This window comes from Microplitis demolitor, chromosome 3 (genome assembly GCF_026212275.2).
Source record: "Microplitis demolitor isolate Queensland-Clemson2020A chromosome 3, iyMicDemo2.1a, whole genome shotgun sequence".
Classification (NCBI taxonomy): Eukaryota; Metazoa; Arthropoda; class Insecta; order Hymenoptera; family Braconidae; genus Microplitis; species Microplitis demolitor.
This window is the reverse complement of record NC_068547.1, coordinates 18,945,123-18,959,834: the sequence shown is the minus strand read 5'-3', so window position 1 is coordinate 18,959,834 and position 14,712 is coordinate 18,945,123. Positions and strand designations below refer to the sequence as shown.

General features: G+C 27.2%; 2 protein-coding genes across 9 annotated transcripts in view; one reads left to right on the top strand and one right to left on the bottom strand.

The window, feature by feature from the left end:
* Nucleotides 1-10,513, bottom strand: part of LOC103571521 (protein lap4) — a 46,321-nt gene extending 35,808 nt beyond the window's left edge. For 2 of the 8 annotated variants that reach the window (XM_053737506.1, XM_014442704.2), the window contains exons 1-2: nucleotides 10,028-10,506; nucleotides 9,476-9,593 (exon numbers count right to left, since the gene is read on the bottom strand). In XM_053737506.1, coding sequence (XP_053593481.1) covers nucleotides 9,476-9,593; nucleotides 10,028-10,189 — 280 coding nt within the window. In that variant the 5' untranslated portion in view covers nucleotides 10,190-10,506. Of the gene's footprint in view, nucleotides 1-9,475; nucleotides 9,594-10,027 lie in introns of all 8 variants that reach the window. The other 6 variants (XM_008549709.3, XM_008549708.3, XM_053737508.1 and 3 more) reach the window with 6 other exon arrangements.
* An 826-nt stretch (nucleotides 10,514-11,339) lies between these two features.
* Nucleotides 11,340-13,850, top strand: LOC103571523 (peroxisomal membrane protein 11C). Its single transcript, XM_008549711.3, has 3 exons — nucleotides 11,340-11,745; nucleotides 11,895-12,073; nucleotides 12,184-13,850. The coding sequence occupies exons 1-3, from the start codon at nucleotides 11,521-11,523 to the stop codon at nucleotides 12,455-12,457; spliced, it is 678 nt and encodes a 225-aa protein (XP_008547933.1). The 5' UTR covers nucleotides 11,340-11,520; the 3' UTR covers nucleotides 12,458-13,850.
* Nucleotides 13,851-14,712: the final 862 nt, after the last annotated feature.

Sequence of the window (14,712 nt, the reverse complement as noted above, 5' to 3'; positions counted from 1 at the left end):
CTCATTCATTCACTAACTATGTACTACAGATAATCTGATGGATGCTCTATATATATTCCTATATTATTATTATTATACTGAGAGGATCTGGTTTACCAACAAACTTTTGATATTCAAGGTATGTATATGTATATATGTATGATTTGCTAACAAGTATAGGTAAAATAAAATGAAAATTTATTATTTAAGACGCCTGGGGTAGTAAAGACTGAAATTATCGAGTGTATTTCTATTTTTGTAGACGGCTGATACATTACTTTGGAAGTAAATTAAAATCTTACACTCACTGAGACATAAATAGATTCTTATTATAAATTTTTTTAATGACATGGCTAAAAATAAATTTCAATAACCATCGTATTATTGAAAATGTCGATTTATAATTATGTTTATAAAAATGATCAACCGGATGAAATTGAATAAATTGATCAAGATCGAGATAAATTTTAAGATGACTGGGTGGAGCTGATGGTGAGTATCCAATGTAATGTAGTGTGTAAAATGAATAAGAAAGAAATAATAATAATAATAATAATAATAATAATAATAAATAAGAATAAGTATACGATTGAGACTAAAAAAGATAATAATAAAAAAAGAAAGGAAAGAATGCTAGCGATGTAATTCTTGTTGTCGATGGGCTACCCACGCTGAAGATTAATCGCGCGATTAAAAAAAAAAAGACTTTAACGCTTGCGAGTAATAGACGGACAATAGAATCCATCCAAGTGTGAGATATATATTTAGTTCAACACCAGTGCAGTATTAATGTATACAAACATACCGAAGTAAGTGTCTCAATCTTCCGAATGTAACGTTAAGAAGGACCACTAGTGTGAAGTTTTGAAAAAATCTATTTTTTTGCATGTTTCCTTAGTCTATACCTTCAAAAATAACATACTAAAATTTAAAGAGCATATCTCGAATAGTTTTTTTGAGTTACAGCCATCTGAAGAGCAGCCGCTTATCGGATCTCAAAAATACATTTTTTCAAAATTGCTGCAGTTATAATTCGAAGACAAATCATCCGATCGATTTGATTCTAATTGTAGCTTTTTTTTTTATATATGTTTCTACATACCATGAGCTTCCACTTTTTCGACCGAATCAAAAATGTAATTTTGGCAGGCCACAAATCATCAAATTTTCGCGCGAAATTTGAAATTTTTTTTTAAAAACTCCGCGATTTCGTTAAATTCCAATTTTTTTCTCAACTCGAGGATCATGGTACGGGAAACACCTTCTAGTTTAATAAACTTTTTGGTTTTTTTTATTTCCTGCACTGTGAAGGTCGCTATTACTTTCTTTTGAAGCGTTGGGAGATTGCGAATAACTCGCTGAATTTTGAATATATTGGTTCAAAAATTTTATCTTGTATTCATTATATATCCACAAATATATCCTTAAAACATTAAAACTAGTGGTCTCCCTTAAATTACACTAAAAGCAAAGTAAAAAATCTACTAGATGACTAGATTTTTTAAATGTTTCGCTTATAGATGCTGATATGTCAGCCCGAAAATCTTAGGCCATCCTAACCTCAGGAATTATTCCTTAAGTCACTCTTAAGCAGTCGAATTACATACATTTTTTTTTCATTTTCGTTGCGCGAAAAACATTTTTAATTCCAATCTTCAGGTACATAACGATACAAACAACATTTAGCATTAAGTAGTACACTAAACTACTCTGACGCAATCATCAGTGGATTTCAAGCAGCAAGAGGATTTAAAGTTGAGAGAATTTATGAGATAATATATAACGATTGTATAAAGTACCGGCGCACCTCTCTTTACCGTCTATCATTTTCTTAGATTATTTTTTTCCACACCTTACTTTTTATTCTTTCCAATAGATTATCGTTTTTACCATAAAAGTTATTATTACTTAAAAAAAAAATGGCGAACTGTAATAATTTAATTTTGAGATAGAATATTTATTTTTTCTTACCTTCAAATACTGTTTTAAATAAATTATTAAACGATAAATTATTATGATAAAATGTAAAGATTGATGTTTAATAAAATTTATTGATAGGAGGAACGTTCAAGGTTCATGAAGCTCAACCATGTGTACAACTTCCGTCGTCCGTAAGGGCCAAGGCTTTTCTTGCACTCTTTACAGACGAATGCGAATAAAAATAAGGTTTTAATATAAAGGTCAACCGAAGTAAAATCGGTAGCTTGGGAAAATTATTAATTATTTATTCATTCACTAGATTTTTTGACCTTTCGAATTCCCTATAATTTAGTCATTTTTACTCGACTTTTTATTACATATGTGGAATTTTATAAACGAGATATTAAAACTCTGAAATATTTAATATAAATTTATTACTGTTGATTTTAATGAACTATAAAAAGTATCAAGTATCAAGTAATCTATCAACTGTAAATTTGTTTACGGACAAAATTTGAAAACAAGCTTTCAAGTTTAACTTAGTGATGTTTTTAATAAATATTTTAGTATACTATTAAGTGTATTTATCAGCTCATTATAACTTTAGTAAACTGTCATTTTGTTGAAATTATTTTAATAGTTATGAAATTTCTTTAAAACTTTACTTTTAATTAATTGAATTTTACTGCAGATTATTAAAACATTTTAAGATAATTATACTTGCAATTACTGTACTTATTAAATGCAAAAGTAAACAAATTTTTAGAGTAACCCATTTTACCCGAATCTAATTTACAAATACGAAAAATAATATAATAGAACAAAAATTAAACTAAATATTTAAACTTTAGAATATACCTTGTACTATCAAAATATTTAACTTGATTCTACTGTTCAAATATTGTACGCAAGTTAAATTTATAATTCAATAATATTCTACAATGTGCAGTACAATATAACACAGATAATATTATGTAAGATAGTAAAATACGTTAGGAATACTCAAAAGGGCTTAAACTTTTCAAACAAAAGATTAAACTCACGCAGTTGTCATAGGCTTTAGAATTTAAGGGTATTCTCTAACAGTGTCCCCACTTTTTAAAAATATTCAACGACTTTCAACTGTCATGATTGTGTTGAAATTTCAGTAATTAATTTTAAAAAATCAAAGCATTAATTAAAAAAATTTGTTGGGAATACTGAAAAGTACTTAAACTTTTTAAGGACATACTCAGGTAGTGCCCCCTCCTACTTTTTAAAAATATTCAACTAACTTGAACTGTCATAACGGTATTAAAATTTCATTAATTAGTTAGTAAAAAAAACAATAAAGTATTAATTGAAAAAAGAACAACTTCTTTACAATTTCGCCAAGATATAGATTTGAAAAAAAAAAAAATTACTTACAGTTGTCATCAATTAGGAGTTAAACGAAATTTGGTAAATAAGTTTTACACTAAAAATTTTGAGATTTCGAATTATAATATTGACATGATTTTGTTTGAATTCATTCAAGAAATTTCCTTCAGTTCCTAAGTGATAAATACTGTAAGTAATTTTTTCTTTGAATATATAATTCAAAAAAATTTTAACTACGTTGTCCTTTTTCAGTTAATAATTCAATTACACGCAGAAAAATTTTTAGTAAAAATTATCCAAAAAGTTTAATACTGTAAGGACATGTGGTTAGTATCTAAATTTTTCCTATGCACATTGTGAAATATAGTACTCGGTAGCAAGTAAATAATAAAGTGCAATTTATACTAACAACATTGTACAAATTTGGTTACTGACTAAATGTCCTTACAGTACCAAACTTTATGAGTAATTTTTACTCAAAAATTTTCTGTATGTAATTTTAATTAATTAAAAAAATTTTAGTGCGGTCATGACAGTTCAAGATCATTAAATATTTTCAAGAAGTAAATGGAGGAAGGATTGTCTGACAATGCCCTTAGACAAAAGTCTTTGTATTTAAAATTCAATATCAAGCATTTATAAAAGGTATTCATACTGAATACATACAAAGTATATTTTTAGGCAGGATAAAGACATGCAAAACCACGCCTGCCCAATTATCCCTAAGGGGTTAATATCGAGGTCGAGTTTAAAAAGAGTTAAACGAAAGGCTGCACAAGGCTAATGTTGAGGTTAATATTATAATTGCATTATTCCATTTTATTCACTCATACCACACATCGCTACATTGTTTAAAACTTTTAATTTTAATCAAATTTACTCTCCCAATATTTTAAAACTCAGTCACGGATAATAATGAGTTAAACTTTTTAAAAATCTATAAAACAATAATTTGGTGTAAAGTAGGGTAAAAAATGATTATTTTTTCATTTTCATCAATTTCCAATTTAAAGTGAAAATTGAATTTCTATAATTACTAAACTACACTCTCCGTTGATTTAATAATAAAGGGCTCAAAGTTCAACGGGTGACATATATGACCTGACATATATTTTTTTAAATTAATTTAAAAATACCTTTAAATAGTTATTACATACATATACATATATATTAAATGTCACGTTAAATGTAATGCCGTTGGCCTACTTAAAAACAAATCCTGCACTGTGTTACTCTCTGTGTATCGTCCTCTAGAGTATATAGTAAAGTCTACGCTACCATTTAATAACTAGTGTGTTATATGAAGTAAATGTACTTTGTGTTGATGTTACGTTAGCAATAAACGACCGTGATATATATGTACACACATACATAAATACACACATCTAACTGTGTAAAATTTATCTTGATTAGTATTGTGTGACCTAATTTGCTTTTTTTAATTAATATTATATTTTTATTAAAGAAGCTCAGCCTTTCATTCCCTTGTTTCAAACAAAAAAAAAATGATAATAATAGTAGATTCATAATATAAAAAAAAATTCTTTTGTATCTATTGAATCAATGCAATTGAAGAGCCAGGCACAATTATAATTAACTTATTAATAATTATCAGGAACAATAGGAGGACTCGACTCATCAATAGTTAAACTGTAAAATAATTATGCATAGATAGAGTAGAAATGGAATTTATATCCCCAGGGTAATTAAATAACTCCGTGGTGTTCTACACAATGTATTAATTTACCTGGCTACTGCATACCTACGGAATATTTTATGATATTGAATCAACTAGCCAGTCCCTTTACTGCATTTTCTACGCTTCGCGTACATCAGTAGTAAAGAAAACTATTTGCTACTGCATACATAATGTAATCGTGCAAATTACACCGCTTATTATCTTTTAACTCATCCGCGAGTGAATCCAACTTTTAAATTTAATAGTTTTATATATACCTGTTTGTATTTGGATGAATAAACACAAATGGTTGAAATTAAAGAAATGAAATATTATTACATATTAAATAAATAGATTTTTATACACGATTTTACGAATGTAGGATATGTAAATTTATTTCATATTTATGTTTATATATATCTATATAGAATGTTTATTTTAAAAAAAATTTTTTTTTCATATTTTTTATCATACATAAAAAAATTGTTTGACATTTTAAATATATGATATTTTTATCGTGTTACTCGGTGCACTATTATTATTATTATTTGTTTTTTTTTAACCACAAGGCATTTGATTAAGGACTTAGTTTAATAGGTTATAAAAACGTTTGACTGTAATGAAAGAGCACGATTGATTTATTTTATTGCACTTTACAGGTGCCGAATAGTTTTAAGTACCATTGAAAATTTTATTATTTGATTTAAAAGAAAAAAAAACTTCTAAGTTTATTTTTTTTTAATATTTCATTTTCTCCAATCTATTTTTACTTTTCATATTTATTTTCATAGAGTTATACTTTGGAATTTAAATGTTTAAAAAATAACTTGAGCAATGATTAATAAATTATTGATCTAAATTTAGCTAAATAAATTAGTTTGGATATTTTTAAAAGTTTTGAACGTTTGAAAAAAAATTTTTTTTGACTACGATTACACTGAAGATAGAAAAGTCATTGAGCTTTATATTAGAGATGAGTAAACTCATTACGAATATTTTTTTGCCAAGTAATTGAAAAATAATTTGTTTCATTTGACAGCTCATAGTTTGAAAAAAAAATTTGCGAAAAAATTTAATGCAGAAGTGGTGATAAAAAAATTCCATTTCTTAGAAATTTGCAGGACATCAAAATTAATGAATCACAAAATTTCTATCAATAAAAAAAAGTTGCAGGTTTTTTTTTTAATTTCTCCGCTAAGGAATTTTTCAAATTTTTTTTTTTCTGATAAAATTTCATTATTTAAATTTTTTAAAACTTTCAAAACGCTTTTGCTCCGCCTTGATGATTAATAATCTATATATACATATATATATATATATTTATATTTTTTTTTTGTTATAAAAATAGTTAATGACAAATCGACAAGACGAGAAATAATGTCATCATTGCGGCTTATAGAAATAGCGTATGCTCATCGTATAAAAAAACTACTCATCGTGATGCGACACGAGTGAAGCGGAAATACCAGTTGCTTGGTCGATTGTAAAAACATCTCTGCTCAGTGAAAGTTTTTTTAGCATCACGAATTTTTTTATTTACAATACTGAATACAAAATAAATAAGTTAACGTCATTGCAATACCTGATAACTAAAAAAACAAACTTATCGTCATTTCTTATGTTTCATATTGAAGAAATATTAAGAGAAAAAGGAAAAGGAAATAAAAAATATCAGCTATGAAATTGTTTGAAATTTCTAGCTCAATTTAGTTACAAAGATTGATGGAATGGAATAAAGACTCGTTTCTTTTCCGCAGAGGGATTTCAAGAAAACGAATAAGTGACTCTAAAGAAATAAAGAGAATATAAGAAAAAAAAATAAATAAATAAAAAGAGCTTCAAGTATAAAGAAATAAAAGTATGAAGGAGCTATGGGTAAATTCACTCTAAGTGAACTAGGACAACCTGTCTACTTCACTACCTTGTCGTTGTCGACGTCGTAGCTATGACAAGGAGAATAAAAGGGAAATAATCAAGTTGAAGCAGTCGACAACGACTTCAGTGCGACTGAAAAGTCGGTAATTTTATTCTATAATATAAAAATCTCACCGAATAAATACTATTTCAATAGTTTAAATTTTATAAATTACAAACTTTTCTAATTATCTATTTACGGATAAAAGTTACCATCGAATTTAGAGCACTACATGTAGAAAAAATGTATCTTGTGTCAAGAAAATATTTTGGAAGACGAACTTTTTCGGGAACAAAGTCAAGAATTTCTTCAGCCAAGAGAATTTGTCATGATCAGAGGAGATTTCTATTTTATGTGAGAAAAGCAAGGCTTTAAAAAAAGTTTTCTTTAATCAAAAATATTCACTTTCATACAGAAAAAAAATAATTTTTGGGCGCAAGAAATTTATAGTACTATGAATTGAAGACAAAAATTTTCTTAGTACAGTAGGACCTCGTTATAAGACTATTAGTTTCTATTCTGTCTTGGTCTAAAAAAATTTTTGTTTTCAATTTGTAATGCAGAAAATTTCTTGGGCTAAGAAATATTTTTTTCTGTGCAGTCGAGAACTTTTTTTTAACAGAAAAAAAGTGCAGGCCCTTCTTAAGACTGGGCCATATTAACTGAATTTTTTAATTTTACTTTTATTTTAATTTATTATCAATTGGCATCACAGAAATTTTTATAGCGAGTGACATTAATATTCGAAAGATAATTAGAAAAGTAAAATTCAAAAATTCTGTTGGTTATTATATTTAAAAAAATTTTCTTAGTGCATATAATAAATTTATATTTATAAACATTCCTCCTGACAATACGACAATTATTTAACTTAAATAAAAATTTCTCTCACGTGTTAGCGCCAAGCAAACATAATTCGTCGGTCGTACATAAATAAAAACCACATTGCCAGAGTTTATTTATTTAAATCGTGAGCAACATTTTGAATCTAATCGTTTCAGAAACAGGAATCTATCTTTCAAAGTAAGCTCAGTATCTAAATCTCAGCATTAGTTTTAATGTAAAAGTAAAATTGTAGCAAGTGAAGAGAGTATATAACGGAGCTTTACCAGCACTTAAAACCACTGAGATCTACATCAAGTGTAATCGTCTTTCTCGTCTTGCTCTGCTCTTGGTCTTCGTCTACTTCTATCATTATTTATCATTACTATAACTATATATATACATATATTTCTTTAAAGATGCCTATACATAAACCACAAACTCCGCACATCAACATAAACCAGAAAATTTACCGTTACCGTATTAATTTTAATAATAAAAATTAAACTTCTTTATTTAACGTCAACCTATAGGTTATTTTAATTAAATCATTGCAATATAGTCATGCTCACGAACATTTACTCTGCCTATATAATTTTGAGCACCCTTACAACAACACGCAAATATTTTTTCGATAAAATTTATCTACAACTTAGAGTGAATCCGGACCAAAATCGAAATAAATACGAAAGGATAAAAACTGATTCTTTTTGTTTTATTTTTTATTTAAAAATTACTCGAAATTGGATTTTCCTACCCCCATAATTTAACACTATCTAGAAACGGAAGAGTAATTATTCATCCATATCCAGTTTTACTCACAATTAACGAGCAAAATTTATTAAATAATTATTTCCATGTATATTTAGACTTTTTTTACTCCAAAAATTTGACGTTTTAAATTCCCGCGCCTATTAATTACTTGAAAAATAAACATAAATAACTTTTTACATCTAAATATTATTTTTTCGCGTGAGCAATGTTACCCAGGTCGACGGTAACGTTTACATTAATTACTATAATCATGAAAATATCAATCTATTATTACTTGTTACACAATTTTATCTGGGAATGCCGCGGTAACTTATCGGTAACAATCTGTGCTACAATATGAATATGATAAATAATAAAAAAATTCAATAAGCACTAAAAACTGAAGTACATCTTTACATAAAATTCATGTGTATATTGAGCGCACATACATTGTGCTCATATATACACGTAATACTTATTGTATTTTATGCCATGGTATGGTATAGTAATATAATGTAAGAGTGTGTACATACACTTCAGGTCTTTACTTTCTCGCCACATGTCTGACAAGTTTGTGACGCTCAAGCTCGTACTCGACGCGTCAATGCCGGCGTGACCATGTGCTACAATCCATTATATTATCAAAGTCGTTCCGCAATAATCGTCAACTCGGTGCAATGAAATTGTCCGATACTACCCAATACAACTAAACGGAAGTATACTCTACATACATATTTATATACATATGTACATACAACCCGTTTCTTGGGTTCGGGCTCAACAAACTCTCTTACAGAAGTCTTTGTAATTTAAATATCAATAAAAAATAAAAAACTTATCATCTATTTTCGCTTTTGTCGCTTATATTATTGATAAGAATTTGATCATAATAAGAATAATTCATCCCAGATAATCATAACCGATAACAAGACAATTAATATATGACAAAAGAATTCGGAGCTGATAAATTTATATTCCGAAATCTGATTAGATTCAAAAAATAAAAGAATTCTAATAGCAACACACAAAAATAAAAAAAAAAAACTCACCATTTCTGGAGACGTCAAGCTCGACAAGATTTTCAAAATTTTGAATATCTGGCGGCAGCCGATGAATTTCATTGTCACTGAGCCCAAGTTTCCTTAGCCTTTGTAGCCGAAAAAAATTCTGTAATTAATTATGCCGTTAAATATATATATAAAGAACACAGTTTATATAAATATTATGATATTATATCTGCGGTAATATTTATCATAGATAATAATCAATGTACATGTGTAAGTGTATGTATACATTAACTGCGCATTTTTGTTTAAGCGACAACTTGTTATGAAAAAAAAATTTTTTTTAAATTAAACGTCAAATATAATAAACGTCACGAATAAAAGTATATGTAAAAAATATACTGCTAGCAAATATATGATGTTAGAGGAATTGGAGAATAATCTAGTGTATGTTAAGGTGAAGGGGATAGTAAAATTAATAACGAGTTGTTAACACTGTCCTTGATGATCATGATTACACTTGGTGATTGTGATCATATACTATACTATAGGTAGTTAAATGTTGGCAGTAGGTAGCAAGTAGTGGGTAGTTTGTACCTTAGGTAAATCCCTGATATGATTGGCGTCTAAAAGTAGTTCCTCTAGACTTCTCGAGTACCTGAGGATATCCTCGGGTACGCTTGGCAGTGAGCAGTGACGCTTGTCAACGTATTCCACCTGCCTGTTACACCCTTTAAAGATTGGAATGCAGCGGAACATGGTATGTATATACTAAACTAAACTCAACACACAACGTTTATCACACAACACTGTTAATCGCAACACCAAGCATTATTGTCACACGAATTATAACCACACTACCGGTATTTAAATAACTTTATTTATTACTCTGACATATTTTACTTATTAGTTATTATTTTGTTGGCTATTTATTTATTTAATTGTGTGTTGATCCTGATCAAGAGGACACTAAAAGTAGCGGGCGGCACGACACACACTTTCACGCCCTACTCGGCTTCAAACGCGCTCGCTTCTGCCTTTAGATGTCTGACGTCACCACTGTGGCTTCTCCAAGGCGACGTTAAACTGGCGCGCGTGGCGGTGGTTTTTTAAAGTTTCATCTGCGCGGGAAAAATTCAAACTTGAAAAGCCGTCAAATTATTGGGCAAAATTTAACGAATGTGAATGAAGCAGACATCAGACAAATTTTAAATTACAAATAAATAAAGTAAATGATTTTAAAAATAATATTTATAAAAAATGCACTTGTAAATTTCAAAATTATCTAAATGCGCATTTTTTTTTAATTTTATTTCATTAATTATTTACTCTATTTATTTATAATTTTAAATTTATCTGATGTCTGTTACATTCACGATCATAAAATTTAAATAATTAAATAGTAAAATTGTTATTATTATTAATTTTAAGTGTAATTTTAATAGAATCGTTTTATAAAAATAATAATAATTTTAATGTTATATTATTTAAATAATTTTATTGAAAAATAAAAATAAATTTTAAAACGATATTGAAGTTAGCCGATGTCTAAAAGTTTTCGGATTTTTTTTTAAAACGATAATTTATAAAAAAAATATGATTTGAAAAAATTGCACCTGTAGTTTTTTTAATTTTCTACATGTGCATATTTTTATATTTTTCTCATTGGTTTGTTGAAAAAAAAAACTCCGAAAATTTTTAACTGTCTATTAACTATATAATCCTGAAGTTAACAGACAATTAACAGTTTTCGGATTTTTTTTTTCGATAAATCGATTACAAAAAAAAAAAAAACTAAAAATACACACAGGTAGAAAATCAAAAAAACTATAAGTAAAATTTTTTAAAAAATTTTTTTTTAAAGTTATCGTTTTAAATAAAATTCAAGAATTATTAAACGCTGGCTAACTTCAGTCTCATGTTAACTTCATAATCATACTTTAAATTAATAAATTAATTATTTTATTAATTTATAATTTTTAAATAAAAATACTATGATTTTTTGTTTGCTTAGTCACGTGTCACTATGAATGACAGGTGAAGAGAATTAGTTGGTTTATAACCTCGAAGAAATTACAAAGTAAATAAACATGGAATTGATCTCGAATTATTTAGAAAGTTACGAAGGTAGAGATAAATTATTAAGAACATTATCGTATGCAGCAAAATTAGCGACTGTGATACCGAGGTCTGAAGATGATAAGAAAAAATTTAAAATTTTTGGAAGCCAGATGAGTAATTGTCGGATCATCCTTCGGCTTCTTGATGACATACCCACTCTTAATTATGCTATCAAATATGATTGGACAAACAAGGTAATCATAAAAATATATATATATATATATATATGTATAAATAGTATATTTATGATGAATAAATAAATGCTCAATATTTATGAGTCGGTGGACTCGAGATGATAAATTAAATTTTTTTAGATGTGTAATTGACGTGTGTGATGTAACAGGCAACAGATCCGTATATCAAATGGCTGGAGATGATTGAAATTATCGTTGATGTCGTTTACTCACCTATTGAAACGATTTGCTGGGCTGGAGAACATCAGTTAGTTAATGTGGATGTCGATAAATGGGACACCATGTCCACGTGGTTTTGGATCCTGTCCCTGTATATTTCTTTGATGACGTAAGAAACCTCTAGAGCTCTTAAATTATCTTTCTATACACAATAAAAAATATACAATACTCCTTTTATAGCTTTGTAAGTTATATTTATGATTGTATTACATTGTCTAGGTCCTTGCGTAAATATAAACTGCTGTTGAAGCAAAAGGACACCAGTCTCAAGAATAAGTCTGGTAATAAAGCTGAAGAAAAAGCTTTGAGACATAAAATGCACAATGAAACATTAGTTTGCATCCGTATGTTACTGGACATGAGTTATGCAATAAGTTATCTTCCAAATGGTACTCTTTGGGGCGGCAAACTGTCTACTTGGCAAGTTGGAGCACTTGGAACTGTATCATCACTTATAGGACTCTATCAATCACTTAGAAAACGTCTCCATTAAAGTTTTATGTATAAATATACCTGATTAAATATCAAAGTATTTTCATTTTTTTTCTAAGACCGTTCTCAGACAGTGTCCCGCACTTTTTAAAAATTTTCAATGACAACTGTCAAGTGGATCAAAATTTTATCAATTGATTTAAAAAAAATCAAATCATTGCTAAAAAAAAAAGGACAATTTCACTGAGATATGGATTTTAAAAATTTCTTACAGTCGATATCAATTGGGAGTTAAAATTAAAATTTTATAAAATTTACTTGAAGATTTTACTGAAATTTATTTTCAAAATTTCGTTTAACTCCCAATTAATATCAACTGTAAGAAATTATTTTTAAGATCTATTTCAGTGATTGTCCTTTCTTCAATACTTTAATTTTTTTTAATTAATTGATAAAATTTTGGTACACTTGACAGTTGAGTGACTGAATATTTTTAAAAAGTCGCGGCACTGTCTGAGAATGCCTTTCATATCAACTGATTAATTAAATTGTAAAAAAATGAATTACAATAATTATAACTTGGAAAAAACCAAGAGGTACAAGTGAATTAATTAAATATTTATTAGTTTAATTAATAAGTAATTGGGTAGTAAGTAAATAATAAATGTTTAATTAAAAATCTAAAAATAAAATTATATGAATTAAGAGAACATTTATTTATTGTTTTGAATAAAACATTGTAACGATTACATTAAAGTTATCGAAGCGTACAAAGCTTTTTTTGTTATTGTATTTCATAGAATAAATGAAACTTAATTAAATATAAAGAAGCTCCTAAATAAAGGAGTACAGTTGTAAAGATAACAATTGTTATAAAATAATTGCCAGTACGAACGCATTTTGAGTAAATAAAAATAAAAATAATAAAAACACATTAATAATACATTCGATTGAATACTGACTGAATTAACTCAAATAATTATTGAAAGCTTTAAATTATGCACCACAAAAATAATTATCATCACCCTGTATATCGTACTTTTTATTTTAATTTAAAAGTAATTTTATTTCAAATCCTTTGACTTTTTTTTATAATAAAATTCACCATTATATCATTAAAAGGCACGACTTATTAAAAGTTTTTGTTTTAAATCAGATGATTTAGATAAAAGAGGCATGTTAAAATTTTTTTTTATATCATGACGATAAAAGCTAGCTCATGAAATTTATATTTTTAAAATACCAATAACATAACTGTGAAATTCATTACATTAATTTCCAGTCAGAAAAAGTTTACTTTTCACTTTTTATTATTTTTGATTAAAGTAAAAGCTTTAGTTTTATTTATTCTTTCAAGTACTAGCTGCGTTTCTAATCTCAGTACTTTGAATTTCTATCCTAGTCTAATATTTAAAAAGAAAATTAAATATCAATTATTATTTAAATAAAAAGTTTAGAAGTAAATTAAAGGAATAGAAGAAATGAAGGATTTAAGAATAAATAGGAAAGCAAACGAAGGATAGAGTAGTAATTAAAAATAAAAGAAAGTAAAATAAGTATAAGAAAAACTGCGATTTTAATTTATTCAACAAAATTATATCAAAAGTTAAAGAACATTTTTTTTTAATTTAAATTTAAACTGAGCCTAAATAATTTTACGCTTTATTTCTTATGGTACCAAAAGTTTAACAAAATTTAATAACAAAAAAAAAAAAAGAACAAAAAAAATAAAACATTGGATAGAATTATTGATTAATAATAATTATCATAATCGCAGACCGTATTGTTTTGTCATCATAAATCTAATCAGTAAAGCACTGAGCGGTCGCGAGTCGCGCACACAAAAATCACTATAATTACTCTCAATATCATAAACGATGGTCACGAGTTCTTTTTATTACTCCAATTTTTTCGGCTGACTGTTGTCATACCCAAGAAATTAAACGTAAAACTAGTTAGACATTATCACGATTCAAATTCACCCGCGGGTCCAATAATTTTCAACTAAAAAAAAAAAGTATTTAACGTGATTAATTACTAATAATATTTTAACGATTTGACGTTGATAGAGCACGTAATATTGTAATTATGAAAATATTATTGACTGTTATCAGAAATAACCAATGGCACTAATTTCTTAAATTATACATAACTTAAACTTTAATTAAACAGCCATTAGATCATCTGTTTCTGTTTATAAAACATTTATCGTGTGGATACTCAATTCGCTTATAATATATTACGCAACGGCGTAAGAACAAAAAAATATATATCAAATACATGATCGTAATGACTTGATTTTTATAATTATTAATG

What these genes read in the sequence shown, in the direction of transcription:
- LOC103571523 (XM_008549711.3), top strand. Translation starts at nt 11,521, where the DNA reads ATGGAATTGATCTCGAATTATTTAGAAAGTTACGAAGGTAGAGATAAA. An exon ending in AATATGATTGGACAAACAAG is followed by an intron (nt 11,746 to 11,894) that starts GTAATCATAAAA and finishes GTGATGTAACAG; the next exon opens with GCAACAGATCCGTATATCAA. An exon ending in CTGTATATTTCTTTGATGAC is followed by an intron (nt 12,074 to 12,183) that starts GTAAGAAACCTC and finishes TACATTGTCTAG; the next exon opens with GTCCTTGCGTAAATATAAAC.